The sequence below is a fragment of the Polypterus senegalus genome, chromosome 2 (assembly GCF_016835505.1).
Source record: "Polypterus senegalus isolate Bchr_013 chromosome 2, ASM1683550v1, whole genome shotgun sequence".
Lineage (NCBI taxonomy): Eukaryota > Metazoa > Chordata > Cladistia > Polypteriformes > Polypteridae > Polypterus > Polypterus senegalus.
Window position 1 is genome coordinate 274,612,526 of NC_053155.1, and position 27,902 is coordinate 274,640,427.

A 27,902-nucleotide genomic window follows, 5' to 3' on the forward strand; every position below is an offset into this window, starting at 1 on the left:
AACCGGTCCTGCCCACACGCAGCCGACAGGGCATTTCTCGATTCCTACTGGGAATCCCCCACACCCATAGACATAAAATTACTAGACGCGGCATGACCAGCAGCATTGTATGTCAACGTCGCCGCCATATTGCGAGTGGCACTGTTGTGGAGTGAAGTAATGGATAAAGATGCCTCGTACATGTGCTGCTTGGGCTTGTACAAACCACTGTGCGCTCTAAACCAGATCCCGGGGGATTACATTTCATAGTTAAGGCTGTTTTGGTTATATTTAGCCATTAGAAAATCCAGTTTTATAATCTTAGCACTCAAGATCACCTTACAATAAAATTAAACAACATTAGTAAAATTAAAACAAGAGGATGATAAATCAAAAAGCAATAATTAGCAAACAAACAAAGATAATTGGCAGTAACAGTGCAAAATTCACAATTGGTATGCCAGTTTGAAAAGATAAGTTTTTGATTGCAGTTTTAAAATGTGTTATTAAATCAAGCTGATGTATATGAGAGGGAAGAGAATTCCCGAGTTGAGGAGCACAAGGAGAGACGCTCGAGCTCCCATAGCACTGAGTCTGATGTGTGGTACAGAAAGTAGAGCTGCAGATGAGGATCTGAGTGAGCGAGAGGGAGTGTCGGTCTGTAGGAGTTCAGTGAGGTTGTGGAGAGCTTTAAATGTTCAGAGCGGTATTTTGTATTGCATTCTGTAGTTAACAGGGAGCCAGTGAAGTTGAGAGAGAGTAGGTGTAATATGTTCAGTGGAGTTAGAACAGCAGGTTATTATCCTGGCAGCAGAATTTTGAAGAACTTGTAAGCGATGGATACATTTTTGTGGGATGCCAGATAGCATAGCATTACAGTAATCTATACGTGAGGTGACTCGGGCATTAACCGATACTGCAGTATTGTGTTGCGTAAGAACAGGACGAAGTCTAGAAATCTTTCGGAGATGGAAGAAGGCAGTCCAAGAAATGTTACTTATATGGGAGGAATTATTTAATAATAATTATTATTATTTAATAATTGTCATTAGTGGTGTATAAATGGATATAAGTAATTGCATGTAAACGATTCACCAGAATCAGTTGTATGTAAATGATACTCTTTTAAACGTTATTGTTTTTTCATCAGAAAACCCGGTTTCCATATCTACCTGTATTAGTTTAAATGGCACTTTTGCCACTTGCAATAGGGCAGACACGCTGACGTATCATGTCAACTGGGCAACACAGTGAATGCGGCGTCTATCTATATATAAACACCTATTCACAACTACGTCTTTCAAGAAGTATTTCTTTCTTCTTGATTTCTGAATTAATTTCTCACCATTTTCCGTTCCTATTCTTACACCGCTGCATGCTACAGCGGGCATCGGCTAGTTAACATTAATACTTTAACATGAATGCAGAATAACATTACCATCAGTGGTTTCCATTATTGATATATTTCTCATCTCACTTTATATCGTTCACTGTTGTTCTACCCACACTGTAAACTGAAGCAGTACATGAAGCACTTTTGCTGTTTCATAAACAAATATTTCAATGTTTTGTGACAATTCAACACCACATGCTTATGTTTATCAGCTATAACAATGTACAGTATAGTAGATTTATTATAACAAAAAGAAAAGCTACAAAACGCAATTAAAAATGAAAGTACGTAACTGACACTGTGATTTCAAAATGTGGCATGACGTGGTGCTGGGGAGAGCTGATCTGCTGTGCAGAGCTCACAGTGTACCGCGCAGCAGCAGTAGTACGGTAATAGGTAGGCACTGGTGTGGCCAGTTTTTTTTGTTTGGCCCTTACAGTTACAGTAAGAGACTGATGGTGAATCGAGTGATGGATAATCGCGGGTTTACTGTATCTCCAAACTTTCAGTATCAGCTCTGTTTGCAAGTCTGCATAAACCATCTGCCAGACCTCTGCCTTTATTTTAAGTTTGGTAGACTGGCCTCCTTTCTTCTACTCTCATGCTGTGGAAAGATAGACTGAACAATATTTCTGCATCCTCCAAAACCCCATTTATCCTTAAACTAGCAAAATACCCGCGCTTCGCAGCGGTGAAATACTGTCTGAATATTTTTATTAATAAAAAAGTAAACATTTTAGACTGAACGAAAATATGTAAAAAATTAATTGTTAAGGATCTCTCTGTATACCACGTTGTCAGTTGGGCCCTCTGGTTGTAATATGACTAAGCTGTGTGCTGAGCTCACTCTTGAGCATGCAACATACAGTTGGCCATGTGAAGAGCAATCCCGCCTCAAATCAATACCAACCTTTTGTAGTGTTTGTCCCTGAGAATTGTTAATTGTCATTGCGAAGCAGAGCCTTACTGGAAATTGAACGCGTTTGAATTGAAATGGGAGATTAGATGGTATAACGGGGATGCGAGGAATAAAAACTGTGTCACCTGAGGCACCGCCAGTAAATATAGTTGCTTCAATTAGGTTGTTTTGTAGAGATGTGACCTGAAGTCTTGTGCCGTTACAAAGTTTCGGTGGTTGCAAGTTTCTGCTTCCTTGGCGAAGGTCATAAACGAAAGAAGACACCGCAGTGAACACAGAAGAGAACCCGTGGATTAAATAAAACCTACACAATAACTGTAACAATCGTAACAAATGAACAATAAAATAGAAGAGAACCCGTGAATTAAATAAAAAGGTTGCTTCGTTGGTGAAGCAAGGAAAAAGGACTTTCTTATATATTGTTCGTTTATAAAACAGTGCAGAAGCTGTGAGAAAGCTGCTTCCTTGGCAAAGTAAGGACAACGACTGAAGAGACTGGATTAAATAAAACCTACACAATAACTATAAAAATCGTAATAAATGAACAATGGCAGCTGAAGCGCTGCATTATGGGATCTGTAGTTTATTGTGTTACCAGTGCTTCATATCCCCTGGCCATTAATAAGTAATAATACAGTATATAAAATGATCTGTAAGTGCGGGCGGATATAATTGGGATCGGGTTTAGATGTTGCCTGCTTCATATCCCGGCCTTGAGTTTGACACATGATCTGCGGGCGGATATAACTTGAAAAGATATGCAAGCCTTGAGTTTGACACACTTGAAAACTTGAAAAGATATATTTTTCGTACATCGAGCGTGCCCGTGTATTGTGGTTTTGCTTGCATGCCTCAATAAGTCATCCTCCCTCGCTCTTACTTTTTACCGTTCATCTAATGAATACACTGAGTATGGCTTTACCAAAACAATCATTGATGGCGAATAAAGTATCCATTATTCGAGTATGTAGATCGGGGTATATATATATACATATATATATACCCGCGTATCGCAGCGGAAACGTAGTGTGTTAAAGAAGCTATGAAAAAGAAAAGGGAACATTTTAAAAATAACGTAACATGACTGTCAATATACAGTAATTGTTTTGTGAGTTTTACTGAGTGTTGCTGTCATCAAGGATTTGATTATCATTATTTCTTTCAATCAGGTTCGTATTTGTAGGATGTGTTGTGTTCAAGTTACATTCCGTGTTTGTCAATCGTTGTAAAGATGACAGGTTTCATTCATCGATTTGTTTCTTACTGCATCAATAAACAGCTCGTCTTCTTCTTTATCTGAGACCCGACACACTGCATGCATGGGTTTTTTTACACTGTCTTCCTTTAGCGGGACATTGACTTTTTCCACCGTGTGCTTTGTTTCCACAGTAGCTGGATTTATGAATATGCTTGTATGTATCAGACGCTTCATATTTTTTGCTGCCTTTTCAATTGTGTAATTTGTTTTTGTTCAGCGCTCTTTGGAACTGTTGCTTTTTGTCTGTGCACTGCGTCAGTTCACGTGAGCCGCTCGGTGTACATGCATCGAAGTTTCCCAGCTGTGCTGGTGCCATGTCCTGCTATGTCCATGGCTGTATCTAATGTTAACTTAAAACTTTCTCTCGCAGTTTCGCTGAGTTTGTGCCAAACACCACCCTGACCATCTCATTTTCCTCTGCATAAGGACAGTCCTTCACCCGTGAATATTTACCCGTGGCAGTTTGCTATTGGATTGCCGCTGACGGACGGCCTTATATGGGTAGGCACTAAATTACAAACGCCAGCGGCAGCCTGTCTATGAACTTAATTTAAAGTTTAGGTTTACATCGTGCTTTGTTTCCGAAGTAGCAGAACTCATGAATATGGTTGTATATGTCACTCGCTCGCTTCTTATTGTTTCGCTGCCATCTCAATTATATAATGCATGTTTTCTTCAGCGCTTTTTGGGCCTTTCCTGGTTTTCTACGTACTGCGTGATTACGTGGGAGGCGTGATGATGTCACACGAAACTCCGCCCCCACGGGTTTCAAGCTCATCTCCATTACAGTAAATTGAGAAAAACAGCTTCCAGTTATGACCATTACGCGTAGAATTTCGATATGAAACCTGCCCAACTTTTGTAAATAAGCTGTAAGGAATAACCCTACCAAATTTCAGCCTTCTACCTACACGGGAAGTTGGAGAATTAGTGATGAGTCAGTCAGTCAGTCAGTGAGTGAGTCAGTGAGGGCTTTGCCGTTTATTAGTATAGATTAACTTCCAAAAGTCATGCAAAAATACAATTTCTCCTTGTGGATCAATACAGTGTACCAAATGGAAAAAAAAAGTGGTTATTGCTTGCGCTTCAGCGCTCAAAAACTTTATGCTATGCATTTGGCTGCTGATCCTATCTGTCACCTGTCTCCTTTAAATGTCCCTGGCACTTTTTTCATATGTTTTTGGACTGCTCTCCAGTTTGGACATTGCTTCCAAATGCATATTCACATTTTTTTGTTGTTATTATTCCCCTTTTGCCTCATATATTTCTCCTCCTGAACCTCTCTTCTCTCACCTTGACTTCTTTCCAGCGGAGGTTATTCTGTCTGGCTGCCATCTCTACTAAACTCATTTTAATTTCTTGCTGGAAATCTGACTCCTCTCTGTAAACTCCTGGGAATCTTTCTTTAACCTAACCTTACTTGACCTTTTGGCGGCACGGATCAATGAATCATTCAGCTCCAATATAAGGGAAGAGGCAACCTGCTGCACATTTGGTTCAGAGTTGGCTAGCATGGGGTCTGTGTCATGAAACTACCTTTAATCCTTAGTTTTCACCTTTTCTTATTCTATTTCTCTTCTGGGGCTTGCAGTGCCTTTCTGGCCCCTTCTTTACCTCTCTGTACAGGCATTAGTAGTTTTAGTTGTATATGGAACCCATTTTACAGGGCAGTTTGTTCGACTCAGTTGTCGGTTGTTGTTACTTTCTATGGTTACAATCTGCTCTTTTTGCAATGATTCCTAAATGTGTTTTTCATGCTTACTGAACTCAAAAAAAATTTGATCACACAACACCATTAGGCAGATGCAGCAGAGCACTTTGAATACAGCAGTTTGGATGGAGGTGGGCAGCTCGTTCCACCAGCTACACTGCCAAGATTCAGGATTGAGATTTGAAGCCACAAAGAGATGACATCACTAGACGCCATTCAACAGCAGACCTGAGTGGGCGAGAAGGAGCACAGGATCTCAGATACATCTCCATTTGCATAGGTGCTGATCCACTGACTACTCTGCAGGCAAGCATCAAGGATTTGAACTTAATAGACACTGCTACAGGGAGCCAGTGTGGTATATTCATTTTACCCAATGTGATGAAGAAAAGTTTAGTCATTGCTCTTTTTAGAACTGCTAAAGCTGTGCCAGATGGGTTGGGAAGAGATGGTAGACAATTGTTTGGTCTCACTACAGCTGTTTGACAGTGTCAGAGTCAGGACTCTGACTGAGCCACTCAAAGAAGTCGATTTGTTGCATTTTAAGCCATCCATTGTTGCTCTGTCAGTGTGCTTTGGGTCATTGTCCTGGTGGGAGACAATCTGCCCACCCAATTTCAGCTTTCTGGCAGAGGGGCAGATTGTCCTCCAGGATCTGTCCATCTTGTTCAGTGTTCTTCTTCATATCAATCCTGGCCAGACTGCCAGTCCCTACTGCTGGAAAGTACCCCTCCACCATGATGCTGCCACCACCACAATTCACAGTGGCTGCTATGCTACACGTAACACTAAGGATTCAAGCCAAAAAGATCCACTTTAGTCCACCACACTGTGCTAACAAGTGCCTCTGGGGGTCTTTTTGACAAATGCTATCAGGCATTTCATGTACTCCTTAAGTTTATTTTTATTTTTGTATTGATGGACCTATTGGCTGTATTATACTGTATGTCCTGTGTATTCTTGTTTTTTTATGTTTCTGCTGCTGTATGAATTTGCATTTCCCCATGGGATTTATACATTTTATCAAATCTAATCATCAAACCACAAGACTTTCCACCATATCATTGCAGTATCCCTCAAGTGATGTTTTGTATATTCTTTATGGACAAAGACTTTTTTAAATCAGAGCTTCCTTCTGCCACTCTTCCATAAAGGCCCTTTTTGTGTAACATCTTGAGGATTGTTGAGCCTCACCGCAATTGCAGCTACTGACTTCTATCATTCGTGTCCAGGTAGCCTCTCTGGGACAAATGAATTGGGCTCTTTTACATAAGCATGGAAATACTGGGGTGTGATGAAAACAGAGCATTAAATGTGCTATGCAGTGTGCAACGCACAGAAAGTGTTAGGACGATGCAAGGTTCACAAAACTCAAAAACAAGCTTTTATCAGAACACTTGGCCTCAAGTCTCCATGTTAGACCGAGAACCAAAAGCCACTCTGTCAGCAAACTTGAAGCAGGCTTTATTGTGGGCAAGTCGAAGCTGAAAAAACTCAAAAGAGAATGGAATTATGAAAACCTCTGGTCTACAATAATGTAAACAATTTTCCTTTATAGTTAATAGTTTATATGACAGAAATTCAAAAAGGGGTGGCTCAAAAGACTACACTAAAGGCAAACCAAAAGCAACTGACACAGAGTCCTAGATCCAGTAATCAGAATTCATAAACAAAGCTCAGACAGACAAAAACACTTACAACTGTCAAAAATTCACAAATACAGAAATAACAGGGAGCTAAACAGAAGTTTACACTCATGAGTAAATGGCAGGCATACTGGAACCTTTAAATGGGCTGGGGGGGTCCCATGACCTTAGGTTTACATACAAAAGACAAAAAAATAGATATATAATCAACGGAATACAACTACAAATAAACAAAATGGTGTTCATTAAATATAAACAGAAAAAAAACACAGTAACAGATTTTACAAAATGATATTTAGAACCCAACAAAAGAAAGAAATAAAAGAAAAGAAACTTGAGTCATGAATAAAACCCTAGCTGTTCCATAACAGCGAGCAGTTTAAATCAACAGAACCTTCATATATGGCCAGCACATCCTCAAAATGCAGTTCGTGACGGGGGGTCTACTGCTTTCAGCAATTTTTTATTTTTTTTTACTTCAGCCCAGGAGGTAATTGTGAAAAAAAAAATCTCAGCAAGTACATTTGAAAAGCTTCCAGTAGACATACCACTGTGCTCCTCTGCCACGAACTGTTATGTAAAACAAACAAACAGTGCTGGCTGGCACTTCCAAGGGGAAATCCTGCGATATTCATCAAGAAAGGTTCTCTTTAGGCAAAAAGCTGACTTGACTTCTTTAAAATGATGATCCGGTTTACAGTTCATTTCTTTACTTTATATAGGAGGAGACTTAGGGGTCCCAAATGCGTTAGTGGACCTGATGTTTGCACAGTTACAGTTGTACTCAATGCAGACAGTTGAAGTGACTGACACACACAGCTTGTGTAATCCCTGTGTCTTTTGAGCCTCACAAAGTATACTGGCCTCCCACTGACGCTGCTGGAGATGTACGTAGCGCTTGAAGTTGGCTGACGTGCACACGGGTACTTGAACGTTTGACCCACGCTGATAGAGCATCTGCAGTATTTCATGTTTGGCTGCAGTATAGTACTCTGTGCTTACGTCGGCCAAAGACTGACAGACTTCCTTATGCAATTACTGGGAGATGTTATGGTAATTAGTTTATTTTCTGTGTGTTTTAACAAATCTGTATTTAATTCTGTATTTAGTAACTAGTGGGGCCAAGCCCCAGTTACAGCCATTATATTAGTAAAATTTGTAAATGTACAAAAGAAAAATTATTTATTAGATTGAAAATCATTATAATTCTATAAATATGTAAAAGAAAAATTAATTATCATTTAACAGAGTAAAAATCATGAAGTGAGAATAAAATATTTACTGTCTTACCGACTGGAGTACTCCCGTTAAACTGAGGTCCACTATGCTCAATGAGTATTTATAAGAGACTAAATAAACAATGCATTTGTTTTAACTGACATTCTTATAGATAAAAAACTTAAAAAAAAAATATGACTCATTTAAATAACAGGAAAAATCACGTGACAACTAAAATGGTATGCAATGGGCCATTGTACTCAACCTTCAGCTAACTAAATTACCTAAATACAAACATTGGTGTTATGAATAGATTTTTTTTTAATAGCTTGTTCCTGTGAAAGAAAGTTTACTCGATCAAAAATAATATAATTTATTGAATTAAATTATTAAAATAAATTATTGAAATAATAATGATTTATTGAAATTAAAAACCACAACTTTCTTGATATTAAAAAACATGACTTTCTTGATATTTTACTTTATAATTTAAAAACTGGAATAGGAATCTGAAAATCTAACAACATCACATTAATGTTCAATAAATCCTAAAAAGAATGATACAAAACATATATGTGTAGGTTTTAAAATAAGCCCGATTTAAAGCGTGATAAAAAACGTGACATAAAAACTTCAATCGTTGAACAAAATCGTTGCTCTTTTAGGTTTAGGATTTTATATATACAGAGCAGATTAGTACAATCTAGACTTGCATTTAACCTGAGAATATGTTCACAGCGCTGCAATCAGTGCAGCAATCACCAATTTTTAATCGCCAGATAACCCGCGACTCACATGTTTTATGTGTGAGAGGAAAGCCCAATGACGAAACAGCGAGAACGTCACATCTCCAAATAAGCAGTAGCGAGACATGGGATTGAAGCTCGGCATGCATTGAAATGAAAGTATCTCAATTCCCATAGTGCTCTGTGTTTATGAGATTTGTATATAAATGGTCACAAGTGACTTTGCAGTGTCTTCATACATTTAAAGTGCCACACTCTGTCATTAACTTCCGTACAGATTAAAGAGACTGTCCTTCATTTGGAACCAATTTAGTAACAAGAGGATGCTGGCAGAGATACAGAGAAAATGTGCAGACCCCACAAACACAGTGATCTCGATAATAACTGAACCCATGAGGCATATTTCCATCATAAGAGAAAAAAGAAACATGCACAAATAATATACAACTTGTTTTTGTGTAGCGCCTCAAGTAGGTGTTTGCATGAGTGGCACTCAGTCCAGAGTCGCTACCTCCCATATGTGCAATGCTGCTATCAGAATGGGTCTTGGGAACCCTGGATTGGATTATGGGATGTATGTTTTTATCTATTTTGAATGTACACCAATTCAATAATTGGCTTCATTTTATTTTTGAGTATTGGCAAATAGGAACTAACCTCCTTAGCGTTAGACCTGAGTGCCACTTGGGCAACTGTATAGACGTGTTTCACGTAACCGTTAAACCCGAGGATTACTCGGACTGTAAAAGTTCCAACAGCATTAGTGTCATGTGTTGCTCGGGAAACAATATAGACATGTCTTGCGTAAACCAGAGGCCCGAGTGTTACCCAGGCAATGGTGCAGACACGTCTTCTCCTAGCCTCATAATGGCGTCTCGTAAGAAATGTTTTTCATCAGCCCAGGTCTTACACACTCTTGACAGTGATATGAGCAGTGATGACAAAGTGAATCTGCCTTCAGGCAGTGAAAGTGAAAACGGATAGTAAAACCATATGTGATGCTCGTTTCAATCGCAAATGTGCAGCGCGTTGTTCAAAAGCTGATCAGTCTGGAAAGAAAATCCACAAAGAATCGCACTAATATTGTCCTGACTGTGATATTGGACTGTGCATTTCACAGTGCTGCAAGATAAACAACACAAACGATACATTCTGACAGTACATACCGTATTAGCATTATTTTTATTATTATTCATCATTATTACTTGTATCGTTAATACATTTTCTACACTTCTGCACGTTTTACAGTAGAAACTTTACAGCTTTAATAAATATGTAAGTTTTCAAGCCAAAAAATGTAACACACTAAGGAGGTTAAGAAAACACCAAGCAGCTCTTGACGAAATATTAAGCATGTACCTCAGAATTAAGAACACTGAACTTGGTTTTCTTCTCGGCCGTTTTGACTAAGGTGTCTCCACATGTAACAACTATTAGTTTTTTCTTAAAATAATATCTTAAAAGACCGCAGTGCTTTGCTCATTGACAAAATTGATACTTTGTCTGCTGTATGAGTCTTCCCCATGATCTCCCATAATATATGTATTTCAAAAGACATAAAGCTATATTTGTGTTCTCCTGGTCCTTAGTGATTGTAGTGGTTGCTTATTATGATCTGTGAAGTAGAATCATAAGTTCTAGACAAGTAGAAGTGTTAATGAAGTAGTAACAAACCATATCTAAAGTCAGTAAGGTTCTTCTTAAAATTGGGAGATGTCAAATATTCAAATATTGGGACTATGCTTAATGTATATTGTTAAAGCTGTCACTCTGGTCCATTTTCAAATTATAAGACTGTATTATTGTGTTTTTTATTGTATATTTGGTTGACAGTTTTATCCAAGACACAAGTAGGTTACGTTGTAACTGTCGACTCGTGCATTTTACAGAGCCCTAAGCAGGCCGAATTAATTACTTGGGGCCATGCAGTAAGCCACATATGGAAGCTCAACAAGCCACATTGGGTGTTAAAACTACTGCACCACAATTCCTGGCCATGTCCAATGACCTTTAAATTTAACAAAGACTAATTGCATAACCAGAATAATCAAACTGGAAACATTCGTGCTTGTTACCTAAGCTCATCAAATGAAATGTGGACAAACACCACAAACAACAGCAACTTCTGATATTTGATTATCTGACACTTCACTTAATATAAGAACATTTACTTTCAGTCGGCACTGTGGCGCAGTGGTAGCACTGCTGCCTCGCAGTAAGGAGACCTGGGTTTGCTCCCCTCCGTGGAGTTTGCATGTTCTCCCCGTGTCTGCGTGGGTTTCCTCCCACGGTCCAAAGCCATGCAGGTTAGGTGCATTGGTGATCCTAAATTGTCCCTAGTGTGTTCTTATGTGTCAGTGTGTGTGCCCTGCGGTGGGCTGGCGCCCTGCCAGGGAATTTGTTCCTGCCTTGCGCCCTGTGCTGGCTGGGACTGGCTCCAGCAGACCCCCGTGATCCTGTGTTAGGATATAGCGGGTTTGAAAATGACTGACATTTACTTTAGTTTTTGGACATCCCAGTATTGATTTTATTAAATTCAAAGCTGAGAGCTGCTGAGTTCAAGTTAATTAGACAAGATGTTATGCAGCTCCAGCTGAGTAAGCTCACCGTCACTCGAATGGCTCCATACATTCCTTTAGTCTCAGGAAGAATTAGATAGAGTATGTGCTTGCTGCTATAATTTGATCCTGCACTCCACACTTTATCAATATTAGAGGCCAGTGTGGCTTTGCTCAAAAAAATAAATACATTTCATCAGTGAATAGTGCCAAAAGAAAATGATGCCAGACTATGTAGAATGACAGACGGTGTAGAATAAGCTGAGGCATTGCGGAGTGACCTGGACAGAATTTGTGGAGTATTAATTGTGGAGTATTAATTTTAATTAATGTAAAAAATGGTGTTATCTTTTTTTATCATTTACTGAATTTATTAAAAGCATATAACATTCCATACAATCAAGTCAAACTTCACAAAACTAAATACAAATCAAACCTCACCAATGAGAGAGAAAGGCCAACAACCAGTGTTGTCTCTATTATAATCCTCTTTAATAAAACCCCTGTGTGCGTCCAGGTGTCCGTGTGTGTGTCTTCTGGTGAAGTGCGCATGCGGGTGCCACACGGCACATGTTCAGTCTCTTCCTGTGCATTCCCTGTGTGTGCAGAGAGAGAGAGAGAGAGGGAGACACACACAGGTGCATGCACGTGAGAGACAGACAGACACACTCACACACACATACACAGGCAGGCCTACATAGGGGACAGACGCGCACGCAGGCCCGCAAGAGAGACAGACACGCACGCACGCACACACACACACGCATGCATGCAGGCCTGCCACAGAGATAGACAGACAGACAGACACACACAGGCGCACGCGTGCATTGTTGCAATGTTACTTTACTTGGTTGTTTATTAGATTACGGATTTTTCAAATGTTCATTTTTTTCCCTGTGCTTAAAACTCATTAAAAAAGGTGTTTTTAGCGAAGGTCGTAAGGCTATAGCGAACTCTTGCAGTGTTAGTTTTCTCTGTTGTTCAAGGTTTTCTTAGTGTTATTCAATGTTTTTACATTTAGTTTACTATTACGCTGTGCATTCAATGGTATTGTAAGAGCCATTTTCCTAGTTCTATAAAATATATGAATATTTACTAGATGATAATGCATAAAATATGGGAGGTTCCTAAAACCCCCATGAATAGAATTGAGTTGGTATTTTCCTGTCATTTCTTAAAAGTTTTTGAGTAAACAATGTTCTTTAGTAAGTGTTTTGCCTTGCCTTGTGTAAGGTACAGAGGCATACGGTTTTTTAACAGTGTCCTTGAAAGAATTCTTTTTTGTGCTCGCGTTCGTGCTTATGCACGTCACTGAGCCTGGCGCATATCTAAGTGCCAACGGCCTAAGGGTCTTTTGATTGTAAAGTAACTCATAAATTAAAAGATCTAAGTTTTGAACCGTATGTTTAAAGCATACAGAAGAAGAAATAAATAACCTTTAAGTACAGAAGTAACCAAAACTTCATAAGAAAAACTAAGTTTATAGAAGATACATTTTTCCTTTTTTTTTGCCTTTATTCTTTGTGTGTAACTATTTTTCTTTTTATTCTTGTATGGATTATTTGCCTTTAACTTTCACTAAATATTTTTAAAACGAACTTTTGGACTGAGAGATTTCTTTGACACGTGTCTTACCCGTGCCTGACTTCACCTTATGCAAAGGCGGCTACAGGTATAATTAACTATATTTGTGCTTAAAATCTTAAAAAATATATATTTACATACAGTTCATACAGTCTGGAATGGATTAATTGTATTTACATACAATCCTATGGGGGAAATTACTTCGGTTCCACCGAGGTTCCACTGTATTACTGTCCAACAAAATTACAGGCATTTTACGAAAATACAAACCAGTATTACTGAGAGAGAAAATTAAAGGCACACAATACAGTGACGCATATTACAGCCACATACAAAGTCCCTTGCCATTTAATATAGACTTTTCCTACTAATGTTCATGCACTACTGTTCTAGCACCCGTTATTGTAACAGGCATAATGTCTAGTCAGATATAACCAGCTTGTCATTTATATTCATATCCAGATCACTTCAATATATTAAAAAGAGTAGCAGTCCAAAACTGATCCCTGAGTGATACCCCTTGTGACTGCCTAATCACAACATAACCCTTTGCCTGTATCCATCTCCATCCTAATGTGGAGAGCGAACACAACAATCACATGGATTTGAGTGAGACATGCCCTAGGTGTGCTACGTTTTGAGTTCATTTATTGTACATTTGAATCATTTGTTTATCATCAGCATTGCTACTCAGATGATGCCACTCAAAAGAACGCTGGTGCACAGGTTAAAAAAGCTATGATGGTACAATTTTGTATTTTTTTTTATTCACAAATACATGTTTAGCTCCTAAGTAGTTCTGCTGCCTCACAGCCCAGGGGCCCTGGGTCTCATTTATAAAGCTTGCCTATGCGCAAAAAGATGCTTGAAGTGTGTGTATGCAACTTTCCATACAAACATCGAAGTTTATAAAAGAAAACTTGATGAGGGAAATAAGTTTTTATTCACAGCAACTTTGACCCATGTGTATAGGAGAAACCAGGTGGTGACCGCACCCTTGAGTGGGGTAATGTAGCCACAACAGCTAAATGATGACTAACGTATATAACAATTAATTTCACTGAGCTGTTATTATAATGTGCATTGACATGAAAAACATATTACACCTCAAAAGTGATGAATATAATGTAATATCAACAACAACATTTATTTATATAGCACATTTTCATACAAATAATGTAGCTTTATATGATGAAGAAAAAAGAAAAAAAAGACAGTAAGAGTTAAAATAAGACAACACTAATTAACATAGAATAAGAGTAAGGTCCGATGGCCAGGGAGGACAGAAAAAACAAACAAAAAAAAAACTCTAGACGGCTGGAGAGTAAAAATAAAATCTGTAGGGGTTCTTGGGCCACGAGACCGCCCAGCCCCCACTGGGCATTCTACCTAACATAAATGAAACAGTCCTCTTTGTATTTAGGGTTCTCATGGAAGGACTTGATGATGATGGTCATGTAGACTTCTGGCTTTTAATCCATCAATGTAGGAACATCATCATGCTTTGATTAGGTGGTGGTAGCGCAGATGTGGCATATTTGGACCTGTGGCATACAGCTGGGACGCCTCTACACTGGAAGGACTGTAGAAGGGAGTGTATCCAGAGCAGTACCTCCCCCGGAGCGCTAGGTGGCAGGCAGCTGGAGTTTGGTGCAGCCCTGTTGGGTTCCGTGGGCACTTCCAAGGGGTGCTGCAGCTGCTACTAAGCCCTTGATTGCAGCACTTTTGGGTGTGGCGTAGGTCAACAAGCACCTGGAGCACTACCTCCTAGCCAGTGAAGTTCTGGATCCAAATTGGTGGCCAAAGCATGTCAATCCATGGGATGAGGGTGTGTGCCGGGATCCCGCCACTAAAGGGGTAGAGGCAGGGACGGTGAACCTCAACTGCGATCCCAGATGAAACCCAACAGGGCTCGCGTGGGAGGTGCACAGCCTCAATGGCTCTCGGCTGGTGAAGATGTACAAGCAAAGCCCGAGTCCACTGAAGTGTTTAAGCTGATGTCAGCTGTACGCAAGCTGGAGAGGATGCTCCAGCTCGTGCAGTCAGTCTTACAGGTACTGTACTGAGTTTGCTGAGGCAGACAATCGAGGGGCTAGAGAGGACGGCTGCCAAGACTGACAAACATGGCCCAAGTTAACCTGTGATTCATTTATTGTGAGGCAAAGTAGCTTTGCCAGGCATGATGGTGTGTATGGTGGCTTGGTAGCTGGCTTGCTGGTAAGGTAACTGGCTGGACCCCCAGTTTTTCATATGGCTTGTACTATTCATAGTATCGGTCATTACCTGTGTCAGGTGATTGTGGCCTCCCACTCAGATGATGGTGCCTTACACCTTTCCTGGACCCCCAGTGCACAAAAGAGAGGTGCCCTGAAGGCAGCACATGAGTGGATGAGGCACGGGACTCTCCAGTCGACTTGATGCAGTGGTACAGGTAGGTGAATGCCGGTAATGTACAGGAGAGAGGTGTGCAGAGCAAAGTCACCCTGGTAGTACTGCCAGATGTAGGTCAATGAGCACCTGGAGCACTTCTGAGTGCCTTATAGAAGGAGCCAGCAGCCACTACTCTGGGAACCAGAGTCTGGTGGAAGAGGATGAAACTTGCCAGAAGGAGTAAATTTGGATAGGGAAGAAATGTGAAAGAAAAGAAAGTGTTTAATGCTTGTATTGGAACTGTGGTGTACAGGTGGGAAATGGGGGCAGGTGTTTCCTACGAGAAAAATATAGGTATGTGTTTGTACTTGTGTCCCATGTCTGTCTGTGTCGAGGTTGGGGCGGCTAGTGGACCCCCTGGTGGTCCACACACCAAAGACCTTTTTTGGTTTTTGTCCATTTACATCGGCCACACAGATACTGGCCAGTAGGTCAGGAATATCTCAGCAAAGCTTCGCTCTGTCATGTTTGCTGGGCTGGAAGCCATTAACTGACCGATGAGGCACTACATCCAGTTTTCATATGTTGTGGGTGCAAATACATAAAACATAACATTTTTTTGTCAACATAAAAAGGCAACCTAATGTAACTGGATCACTTTACTGCACTCGTACTGCAATAAGAGCACCTAGCGAGAATGAAGCTGCTTTTGTTAACCATAAGAAGTTACATTCCAGTAATGCACAAGTCATCTGCGATGCCGAGATAAGACTGACAAACACGGCCTGAGTCAACCTGTGATTCATTTATTCTGAGGCAAAGTAGCTTTGCCAGGCATGATGGTGTGTTTGGTGGCTGGCTTGTTGGTAAGTAACTGGCTGGAACCAGTTTTCATATGGCCTGTACTATTCAATGTATCAGCAACCTGTGTCAGATGACTGTGGCCACGCACTCGGATGATGGTGCCTTACTCCTGTCCTGGATCCCCAGAGCGCAAAAGAGAGGCATGATGCTGATTAGCATGCTCCATATATGGATGTTTGAGGGCAATGTTGGAGATGCGCTCACATATGCATATTTACAAGGGGACTGTGATTTGTAAACAGTAAATTGTGTTGAAATGGATGTATGCCAGGTTTTTTTAAATCTGACTTTTTTGGTGTACACATATTTCTGTGCTCAAAAGCTTTATAAATGAGGCCCCTGGACATGAATTTTGTATTTCCTCTCTGTGTCTGTGTGAGCCTTCCTCCCACATCCCCAGACACATGCATGTCACTTTGATTTGTCCTTCTACACTGGCCCCATGTGAGCGAGTGTGGGTGTGTATGTGGGGGGCCCACCTGACCAGTCAGCAAAAGACCCACCTTCACCAACCCTGAATTGAATGAAGTAATGAAAAAGGTGCACATAAAAGTACTGTACGCTCACAACAAGATGCATGCAGAAAAGACCCTGAAAAAGGTTAATGGAATAAAGAATACCCATACGCTCATCAAAGAATGGGCAAGAAAACTGTTATATAGATGTAAGACAACTATTAGACTGAGGAGGTGACCTTCAAACTAAAATATAAAAGCAAGAGGAAACCATTTTGTCCTCCAAGCCCATAGTAGTTAAGTTGTGTGGGTTTCACTGGGGTACTTTATAAAATTTGTCAAGGTGGCCACATAAACTGCACGACCTAGTAGTCTGTTCCAGACTTCCACAAGTCTTTTTGTAAAGAAATTGCTTCTTGGCTTCAGTCATAAATGTAACTTCACTTAATTTCCACCAGTTATGACCACAGGACACATTCAATAAAAAGTTCACAAAAACTCATTTCATTTAATCGATTGAGTGGCAGTGATTTAAGTCGCTTTGGATAAGAGCATCTGCTAAGCAAATAAATGTAAATGATTTTAAGGGTGTTACAGACAGAAAGTCAATGGAGACAGACATCATTCATCTAAATTATTAGGAGATGAATACGTGAAACAAAATCAAAGTTATAACTAGAATTCAAAGATAAAGTTAACAAAGGATTAGCCATCAATGTATGATGGCTGCCATTCCATTAAGTCATGCAGCATGGATACCACAAGTATAGCAAAATGGTGTCATAGCAAAAATTTCTCCAGAATGGCATTCACTGTGAAAAACACGGCTATTACTTCTCTTTTTAAATTCTATTCTTTTCTGCGCTCATTCAAGGATGTGTCAATCTAAACCTCTAAATCCTTTTCTGAGGTTGCTTCCTGTAGGTCAGCATCACTCCCTTTGGGTTTATAATGGATGAAGCCTTCAAATGAGTTCTTCAACACCCCGCTTGCCCTCCACGTCCCTCTGTTTATCTATCTATATTTTCTGTGTCCGTTCAGCTGTTGTTAAACCGGCCAAAAGTTTACGTTTACTGAAATCACATGTCCAGAAATAAGCCTAAAATTCTTACCTTGTGTTTTTCTAAGAACTCCGGAGTAAGTGTCCACGGTGCATCCCTGACCACCTCATCAACATATCGGCAGTGCCGGAGGGCTTCGTATCGTTCATCTTCATTCATCACTGTAAAGCCCTTGTATTTGTGGGTCAAGTCATCACTGCAAACTAAGCAAACACACCTCAGATTTACACAGTACAGAAACGGCTGGCCAGCAGTACAAAATAATGCAAGGCTTCACTCAACCTCAACAGAACCAGTGCATCTTTATTGACATTTTAACATTGTTTGCCTAATTCCAGATTTCAGAACAATCACATGACCATTGGTGGTTCATCATAAAAAAAGGGTTAGCTAGTCTTAAAATGAATCTTAATGTAATGAGCTTTACATAATATCACAAATAATATGTGGGCACCTTGATGGTTTGCACTGCTGCTGCTGCCTCTCAGCTCTGGTGTTCAAATCCTGGCCCACGTAACAAGTTCATAAATTCTCCAAGTGCTTATTTACATTTTCTTTTGAATTGCCAAGCATTCAGTTTGGATAAATGATGACTTTAAATTGTTTCAGTTTGGTCAAGAGTAGTCTCACTGAAACCATACATATATATCATTTATACGTCTAGAGACAACCACAAGTGAATCGTGCTTAAAACTGGGAGGGAACAATTAGACGACTCACTGAGTGTCACATCTCTAAACCAATCCAATGCCTCATGAAGGCGGAGCTTAAAGTAGGGGCGGTGATTTTAAACTGCGAAGATTAGAAGTGATCTCGTTAACCTGGCCCGACAGACAACAAGCTCCTGTTAATGATGAAGAGTCGAAAAGACTCCTAAAAAAACGCTTTTAGACATTTAAACATGTGTCGTGTGTGCAGAGAGCACATTGCACATCTTACAAAATAAACATAACCTTTCTGTAGCATCACATTATACATTTGAAGACATTAATGGATAACTGGTAAATGTGAACAGGGGAGCAGCCCTCCACAACCAAAACGAGACCAATATACAGATAGCACAGCAAGAACAAAATACAGTGGAACCACGGTTTGCGAGCATAATTCGTTCCAGAAACGTGCTTGCAGTCCAAAGCACTCGTATATCAAAGTGAATTTCCCCATAAGAAATAATGGAAACTCAGAGATGATTCGTTTCACAACCCAAAACTATTCATATAAATGCATAAAACAAATTAACCTGCACTTTACCTTTAAAAAGAATCATGGCTGGTGTGAGTGAATTTCTAAACTCTTGTGGGATTCCACCCAACGGGACGACACGCGGAAGAGCGTCCCAAAGCAATCGCAGTCTCCCAGCGCTGTAGCAGTTCGCCGTATAAGCGTATCCAACAAGATTGCGGACATGCTATAAGCGCATGCCGTCGATGGGTGATACAAGGAACATTATAAAGATCCCGCTACAATAAATAACCGCGCTGTTGCTGTTTTAAGCTGAATAAAGCTGGTGTTGTTAAAGTACTGAGACTCAGCTTTGTGTTTTGGGGCGCAAGATGGGGACTCGCACTTCACAGCACACACACACACACAGTCACAATGCTGTAGTAAACAGTATACGCTCGTATGGATGCTGACTATATAAATGAGGCACTCAGACGGAGAATAGGAAACGATTGCCCTCAAGAGGAGAGAGAGAGAGGCAAGTGAGAGAGATAAAGAGAGAGATAAGGAGAGAGAGAGGCACGCAAGAGAGAGAACCATCAGCTCAGTTGTGATCACATGACGCTCAGCAGACAAAGTGTATCCATACTACTCGTATTGCAAGACATCGCTCGTTTATCAAGTCAAAATTTATTAAAAAATTTAGCTCATCTTGCAAAACACTCGTAAATCAAGTTACTCGCAAACCGAGCTTCCACTGAAATGTGTAACCAAAAGAAAATAGCAAACTCTGTAGCCTTACAGGTCTTAATCCTCGCTATTAAGGTAGACAGCCTGTTCACTTGCCCACCTAAAGTACTCCCGTTACTTCCAATAACGCTCTAATTTGACCTTTCTTCCTTTTAGCAGTTAGATAGATAGATAGATAGATAGATAGATAGATAGATAGATAGATAGATAGATAGATACTTTATTAATCCCAAGGGGAAATTCACATAATCCAGCAGCAGTATACTGATACAAAAAAACAATATTAAATTAAAAAGTAATAAAAATGAAAAATGAAAAAAAAAAATAAAAATAAAAAAGCAGACAATAACTTTGAGTAATGTTAGCATTTACTCCCCCGGATGGAATTGAAGAGTCGCATAGTGTGGGGGATGAACAATCTCCTCAGTCTGTCACTGAAGCTACTCCTCTGCCTGGAAATGACACTGTTCAGTGGATGCAGTGGATTCTTCATGATTGACAGGAGTTTGCTTAATGCCCGTCGCTCTGCCACAGATGTTAAACTTTCCAACTTTACTCCTACAATAGAGCCTGCCTTCTTAACAAGTTTGTCCAGGCGTAAGGTGTCTCATCTTTATGCTGCCTCCCCAGCACACCACCGCGTAGAAGAGGGCACTCGCCACAACCGTCTGGTAGAACATCTGCAGCATCTTATTGCAGATGTTGAAGGATGCACCACCTTGCTGTGTACTCAACAGCCTCCTGGATTGGCTGTCCTTTGAACCAACCTTAGGGGTTACCTCCAAGATGAAGGTCCTTGGACCATAATCCAAGTACTTCCTCTGCTGACCTCAAATGTCTGCACTCCTGAGTCTCAGTTAACCATTAAAAGGTCAGTACCCTTATTAACTCACAGACAGCAGGTGTTCCACATGTTGCCAGCAGTAACATCCTGCTGTTTTGTATTTCTGGAGGGCTTTTTTGTCCTTCTGACATTTTTTTTATCCCCAAGCACACAAAAGTAACTGCTTTCAGGACATTCATTAAATCAACATGGCATAGAGCTCCATGGTTTTCTTTAGCACAGGTATGTGAATCACCAGTAGCTGAATAGCAACTTTTCTCGTTTTTTGTGGCACGTTCTTGTTTTGTGTCACCCTTTACCCTTCACTACAGACACAGTTTAGAGTAACAGAGTAGTCGGTGCCGCTGCCTCACATCTTCAGCTGATGGAGTACAAATCCTGGCCCAGTCACTGACTAAGGAGGGTTTGCATGTTCTTCTCATATTTGTTGGCCTTCTGGTATAGCAGATTATTTTATTTTAAGTTAGTGTATTTTTCCTGTGTCTGATGATGCTGGAATCCGTGACCCTCAGCTGGAAAAGGCTTGAACAGAAATTGTGTGATCTATTTACTTTTGTGTTAATCAAGCGTAACACAAAAAAGTTAAAGTAAGCTTTCACATTCAGTGAACATTCTGTAGATTACACAGATAAATGAACTTTAAATAAACGAGATCTAGTATTCTACAGCTGCAATTATAATATAATGTCTGTGAGTTCAATACTAAAGCATTTTAGGTCACCTCTTTAGCACTCCTAATTAGTTTTCTTTCTTAATTATTAAGTAGAAGTTTGTAATTACTGTTTGGGTGCTCCACTTTACAATAACTTACAGATAACAGATTTCATGACTGTTCAGAGCTATGAGAATCAAATTATCAGCTCAGGAAATGTATAAAAATGAATAGCTGGTAACAGTAGATGGACAGATAAGTACTTGCAGACAAGTCTAAGCATAAAAAACATACAAACATTCAAGCCTAAACATAAGAGCATGAAGCTGTAGCAGCGGCTGAGGAGACAACAGGCCTGCCAGTTCAGTTTCACCCTGCAGGCAGTAGTGAAGATTAAAATATTAAATACACTGTAGTATGTGTATTTACTAAGACTTCTCTCATATAGACAGCCTGCTTTATATGTTCTGTACATATATATATATATATATATATATATATATAAACCTAGGGGGTTCTGCTCCCTGTTCACTTCGTTTGACAAGCCCTGGGCGGGCGCTACTCGCTAGCCACATCATGGTTCTTCCGCTCGTGTATGGGAAAGCGGATGTACAGTTTAAACAGATTGTCATTTTCATTGGAATTGTTACATAGTAATAGTAGAACTAACTATTTTACATTACGAGTAATTAACCATAGTAAAAAAACAGTAAAATGTAATAAATTGAAAGAAAATGATGTTTCACGTTGCATTAAAGGTATTCGTTGCGTTATACGTTTTCATTTTGTTTGGCTTTGAAATTAACACGCAAATACTTTTTAAACTTACACCCATCCATCCATCCATTTTCCAACCCGCTATATCCGAACACAGGGTCATGGGGGTCTGCTGGAGCCAATCCCAGCCAACACAGGGCAGGGTGCCAGGACCACACCCACCAAGCACACACTAGGGCCAATTTAGAATCGCCAATCCACTTAACCTGCATGTCTTTGGACTGTGGGAGGAAACCGGAACGCCCGGAGAAAACCCACACAGACACGGGGAGAACATGCAAACTCCACGCAGGGAGGACCGGAGAAGTGAACCCAGGTCTCCTAACTGCGAGGCAGCAGCGCTACCACTGCGCCACCGTGCCACCCTTAAACTTACACTTTTACTGTAAAATTTCAGTAAAAACAATTTTTTGAATTAACCTTTCGTCAATATGACAATAGTCTTGTCTCAAGATTTTTTTTTGTAATATATATATATTTATATATATATAAACAGTATATATATATAAAACCCCTAGTCAAACAATGATTGGTCTAATAAAAAAAATAGGCCACACCTTGGCATATTAAGAGCCCACCACCACTGAATTTTAGACATGCTGGAGCACCAGAGCTGCTTATCTGTTCCACTCCCTAACTGCCCACCTTCAAACTTTTACACACTTCTGCTACATCTTGAGAACCAAGAGCACCTCAGCTGACTGCTGAGTTCATCTCTGTCCGCCATTATCTTGGGTCTTCCAAAAGAGCCTGTTTGTGAGTTAGTACAACTAAGTATAAACGCATTGTGTGTGTTGTAATTAATCTGTGTTGTTTTTATGGTTTCTTTTTGTCACTGCTGTAGCTTTGCTGTGGCACTGTAAGCGGAGCGGTCTCTTCCCATTTTGTCTCCCAGTACTGAATCTGGTCCATCCAAAGAGCTACTGCTCCCTGCAAGACACACACACCCACTGAAGTTCTTTGTGGCTCTGGTCAAGTTATGTATTACAGAAATATGAACGCAGTAGTACAGTGTAAAGCTGCTTTGGACAGAAACACCAGTGAAATTAAAGCCATACCTCCTACAATCAAGTAGCCATTGGGAAAAAGGTTTTTGGCTTGCATGAGCGCTCTTGCATGGCCAGCATGGAAGAGGTCAAAGATTCCATCAGCATATACTCTCACTGGTCGGTCCACTGCAAGACATAAAGAAAAAAACAAATGAACTGGTTAAAAATATGCAAATCATAATTGTTTTGTAGCCCATATTTAAAGTATATAATTATTTTTTCAACTTCTTTAACACTTCCTTTTATCATTTGCTGCTTGTTTTAATTCTAGCATATGGTGTCACATGCATGCACTTGGCAGATATCTTAAGGGCTCTGGTGATGACAGTTACCCGTTGAACCAGGGGCTGCCGCTGTATGCTAATACCTTCTCTCTTCCCCCTTCTGCAGAACAGAAGATTGATGGCCATTCCACCTCTGATGTCACTTCTGTCGCCCTCTCTTTTGGACCTGCCCTTTCCTGCTTGGACCCAACATGACCAGAAGTTTGGCCATCATTGAGTCCGTTCACTTTCAGACTCCTGTCTGAAAAGACATCAACTTTATCTTAGTGAAAATGTTATTTCCTTTGTGATTTATTTCCATTATATGGGGTCATAGATGTGCTGCAAACCTTTTTCTGTGTCTGTGTCTTGTTTTACAATGGATATAAATGATAATATATGAGACTGGTTGATGATACTGTGTCTCTGGCATGTACTGTAGATCTTCTCAAATCTAGTGGGTGCCCCCAACCCGGGCAGCACAAGGTACCCCTAATCGTATTTAATATACAAGACATTTTAAAATCAGTCCTTATTAAATAATAACAGAGGTGATTTCATGCTCATTTACAGCATATCACAAACTTGCAATTCTCCAATATCTTGCTCCAAGAAACATCATTATCTTCTCAGAGTCGTGAATCTAGGAACAGAAGAAGTGGTGGCAAGGCTACATACTGTAGCTCAATATTTGATTCACACATCATTGTAGATGTTATGAAATTTTCAAGTGTTTACTTAGTATTCCTGCTAACAGAAATATGTATGAAGATAAGGGAGTCTGAAAGGTCTGATGTTTACAAGGCTATTTCTGCTGGGAACAACAGTGAATTACTTTAGTGCACTCAAATAAGAACATCGAAAATCAGTTTTTACACACATCTTTATTTATTTAGCAGGCGCATTTATTCAAAGTGACGTAATGATAAAATATGTTCTGTTGCCTGTACCTGTTGAGGGCTTGTGCATTGCTGGAGGAGATCTGACTTTCCTCTGGTAGTGTGTCAAGTGCCTGTTTGTTGTTCAGTTTGTGTTTCTGTTAAACGTTTGTTTTATGATCACTGCTTTGCCTCTAAAACTTGGTTTTGTCTCCATTAAGTGACCGTGCAGAGATTGTTACAGCTTTTGTTGTTGTTTCTTTTAAATGTTTAGAAGGACAACACCTGAGAGTGAGGAGAAGCCAGGATAAGAAGTGTTATGGAGGCCCTCACTTGACGGCAGCAGCAGACTTTTATGTTTGTAAGAATTGAACCTCTGGCGTGTATTGCTACACTAGCTGAATGCAAATGAAGAATGAATATGTTGGTGACAGAAACGCTCAGCATTTCTAAACCTCAAAACGTCTTTCTTTCCTTGCTTACCATATAAAGCAGGGTTTCTTCTGCTGTTTCTTGTAAGCCATACTGTCAGCAGATTACAGTTCATTTTCTTTCTTATGGGTTATTTGTATGTGGAGTTTTCTTAAGGATTAATTCCATTAGTACTCCTTTTCATAGTGTTGTTGATGAAGTCACTCGGTACTCATTTTACTTTTTGTGTCCCTGTTGCAGCACAGTCGCCATACAGGTGTCAGTTGATGATATATCAAATGCTGTTGTATTCAAGAGCAAGGGGTTACAGGAATTCTTGGGGTGTACGTTATATAAAAAAAATACATGAGACTCTCTGATTCTAAAAGAACTCAAACAAATCATTTTGTTTGGTATTAATTCTTTGTTACTTTGACACTGATTTATGATTTGCCCAATATAACAAAGCCTGGCCTATTGACCCTCCCCTGATCATTTTACAGTTATGATTCCCATGTTTGTCTTTTTGCCCATGCCCCCAGTGAAACAAATAAAATTGTTCATTGGTGACACTCTTTTCAAGGAAAGACGTCGGTCAGACATCCCCTGTAAGGAGATAAATCAGAAACAAACCTGGAGTCCCAAGACGTGCCTGAGCAACTGTTAACTTTTCATGAGGCGCGCGACACTGGCAGCTCGTTTCGTCAGCAAATGGGGCAGGCTCTGTCAGTGTCTGCAAGAAAGGACAGCAAATTGTAAAATTAAGCACTGAACGCACTTAGACGCCCTTAAATAATGGGTTACTTCCTTCTAAACGTCTCTGTATCAATCCATGTGCATTTTATTACATAAATCTTGTCACAGACTCCTAAGAAGGAAAATTTTAAAATTAATTCCCCAGTAAATTTTTATTTGCATTCACATTGTGCATTAGTTATATGTACATGTATATTGATGTTGGCCATTAAAAGACTTTAGCAAGTCATTAAAACGCACATAAAAAAGCTGACATGGAGAACCATTAAAGGTACACATGATCAATGGACTTCAGTGGTGCGATTTGCAAATTTGGACAATACTTGGCACAGCTCATGTTCACGGACGAAAAAACAAAAACAATTCACTCCTAGCAATTGTACTTTAGACTCTCATTCCCAGTTGACAAGTGTCCCTTTTGTTGGTATTACACATTTACATAAAAAAACAGAATGAAATATCTTTTGGTCTTCTGCTGGTAGCCTACTTAGCATTCTGTTTCAAAATGAGCCCAAAATGTAAATTTTTTGCCAAAAAAATGTTATTTGTAATAAAAACATGGAAATACCAAAAGGTCAACATAAATACATTAGGAAAGGTATGCCTCGTGTCTGCTATAGTATACTAAGAAGAAAATCATCCCATATTTAATATTTTCAATTGGTTTGACATAGTATGCTTGCAAACAGAAAGTCTAAGCTGTTTGCTCACAAACAACTTACTACTTATTACTTATATTACAATAGTAATTGTTGCACTAAAGTTACTGAAAATCTGTTTTGACACAAATATTTATATATTTAGCATATACATCTATTCAAAGTTAATAATCATCCAAAAATGTTAATTTTTTTATCCAACAAGAAAAAATATTATTAGAACATTAGAAAAATCTAGACGAGAACAAGCTATTTAGCTGAACAAAGCTCACCAGCCTGATCCATTTAATTCTTCCAAAATAACATCAAGTCAAGTTTTGAAAGTCCCAAGAGTCTTACTGTCTACCATACTACTTGGTAGCTTATTCCATGAGTCTGTGGTTCTTTGTGTGAAGAAGAACTTCCTAATATTTGTATGAAATAACCCATAACAAGTTTCCAACTGTGTCCTCATGTTCTTGGTGAACTCATTTCCTTCTCTTAATCTTCTTTTGCTTAAACTGAAAAAGCTCAGCTATTTTAAATCTTTCCTCATAACTCATTCCCTGTAGACCTGGAATCAGCCTAGTCGCTCTTCTCTGGACCTTTTCTAGCACTGCTATGTCCTTTTTGTAGCCTGGAGACCAAAACTGCACACAGGACTCAAGATGAGGCCTCACCAGTGCATTATAAAGGTTGAGCAGAACCTCCTTGGACTTGTACTCCACAGATCGTGCTATATAACCTTACATATTGTTAGCCTTCTTAATGGCTTCTGAACATTGTCTGGCAGTTGATTATGTGTTACAGAAACATGTAAATACCAAAATGTCAACATAAATATAGTAGGAAGGGTACAGTATGTCTAGCATCCACTATAGTACAGATGCAGATTTAGCATCTTGAATAAGGCCCTTAACCTGCAATTGCTTCATCCTGGCTGTGACATTAATCTGCATCCAGCCCTGCAAGGAGGTCCACCAACCTACAGGGAAAACTTGGATTGGTGTCAGGATTGGCACTCCAGCTACCGTAAAAAAAAACCTCACACTGTTCCAGTGTGGTGCTGAGGTGTCACCCACTGCACTCGGGTTCCAATCCAGGTGGTTCGTCATGTGGTGGGTGCGGCAAGGTGCTTATCAGTGCATGCACCCAACCTCTTCTGTCTGTTTTTGTGTGATATGTCTTGAAACAGTCATCAATGCACAGCTCATAGTTGCAATGAGGACCACACTTTTCTTATAATATTTTTTCTGTGGCAAATGTATAAGAGGTTAAAATGTTAGTGCCTGATCCACATGATCGGCATCCCCATTGTGTCATTATAGGTTACCACAGCACTAAGTTGTGAGTTCCACATTTCCCCTGACACGAACATTGAGAGGGCTAACATATTTTTAAATGTCTTTCCACTTGATCACAATCAGTTTGCCTTCATGCTACACACCTACCTTCAGCACAGTGAACCTTCAAATGAACAAAGTTATTGGGCATATGCATCAGTTTCATTACCCATGTCAACATATGATGAGCAATTCATATTGTCATCAATATTACTTGATTCAGCTAATGGTTCAGTTTCAGTTTGTTGTAAAACTGGATTTATAGCTTTTTATTTACTTTCCATTGTGTGTTTTGGTTGAAGGCTCCACCCCAGTCATGACTATTAGTGAATACAAATACTGCTGCTTTTTTATGTTATCTTTTCCTCTAGATGGCAGTAGAATACTGTCCCAAGGGTTATTCAGGCTTAGCACTTTATATTGGATCATAACATCTTATCCTGAGAGACATTTGAGGTTAACTGTATTTACATAGAATTTCAAGCCTTAGAGCGACTCAGGGTTAAAACTGAGAGTAATTCTTTCATATGGGATTAATAATCCCAAAATTCTGAATTGCTTATTAGAACGACTAAATTTCACCTTAATGTACTTTTACAATTTAAATGCCAGATTATA

General features: G+C 39.7%; 1 protein-coding gene across 2 annotated transcripts in view; it reads right to left on the bottom strand.

The window, feature by feature from the left end:
* The window catches only part of pcyt1bb (phosphate cytidylyltransferase 1, choline, beta b), a 98,763-nt gene that overhangs the window by 28,386 nt on the left and 42,475 nt on the right, over nucleotides 1-27,902 (bottom strand). For both annotated transcript variants that reach the window (XM_039745605.1, XM_039745604.1), the window contains exons 2-4: nucleotides 25,181-25,280; nucleotides 23,005-23,121; nucleotides 17,814-17,965 (exon numbers count right to left, since the gene is read on the bottom strand). In XM_039745605.1, the coding sequence (XP_039601539.1) occupies nucleotides 17,814-17,965; nucleotides 23,005-23,121; nucleotides 25,181-25,280 (369 nt within the window). The remainder of the gene's footprint in view (nucleotides 1-17,813; nucleotides 17,966-23,004; nucleotides 23,122-25,180; nucleotides 25,281-27,902) is intronic.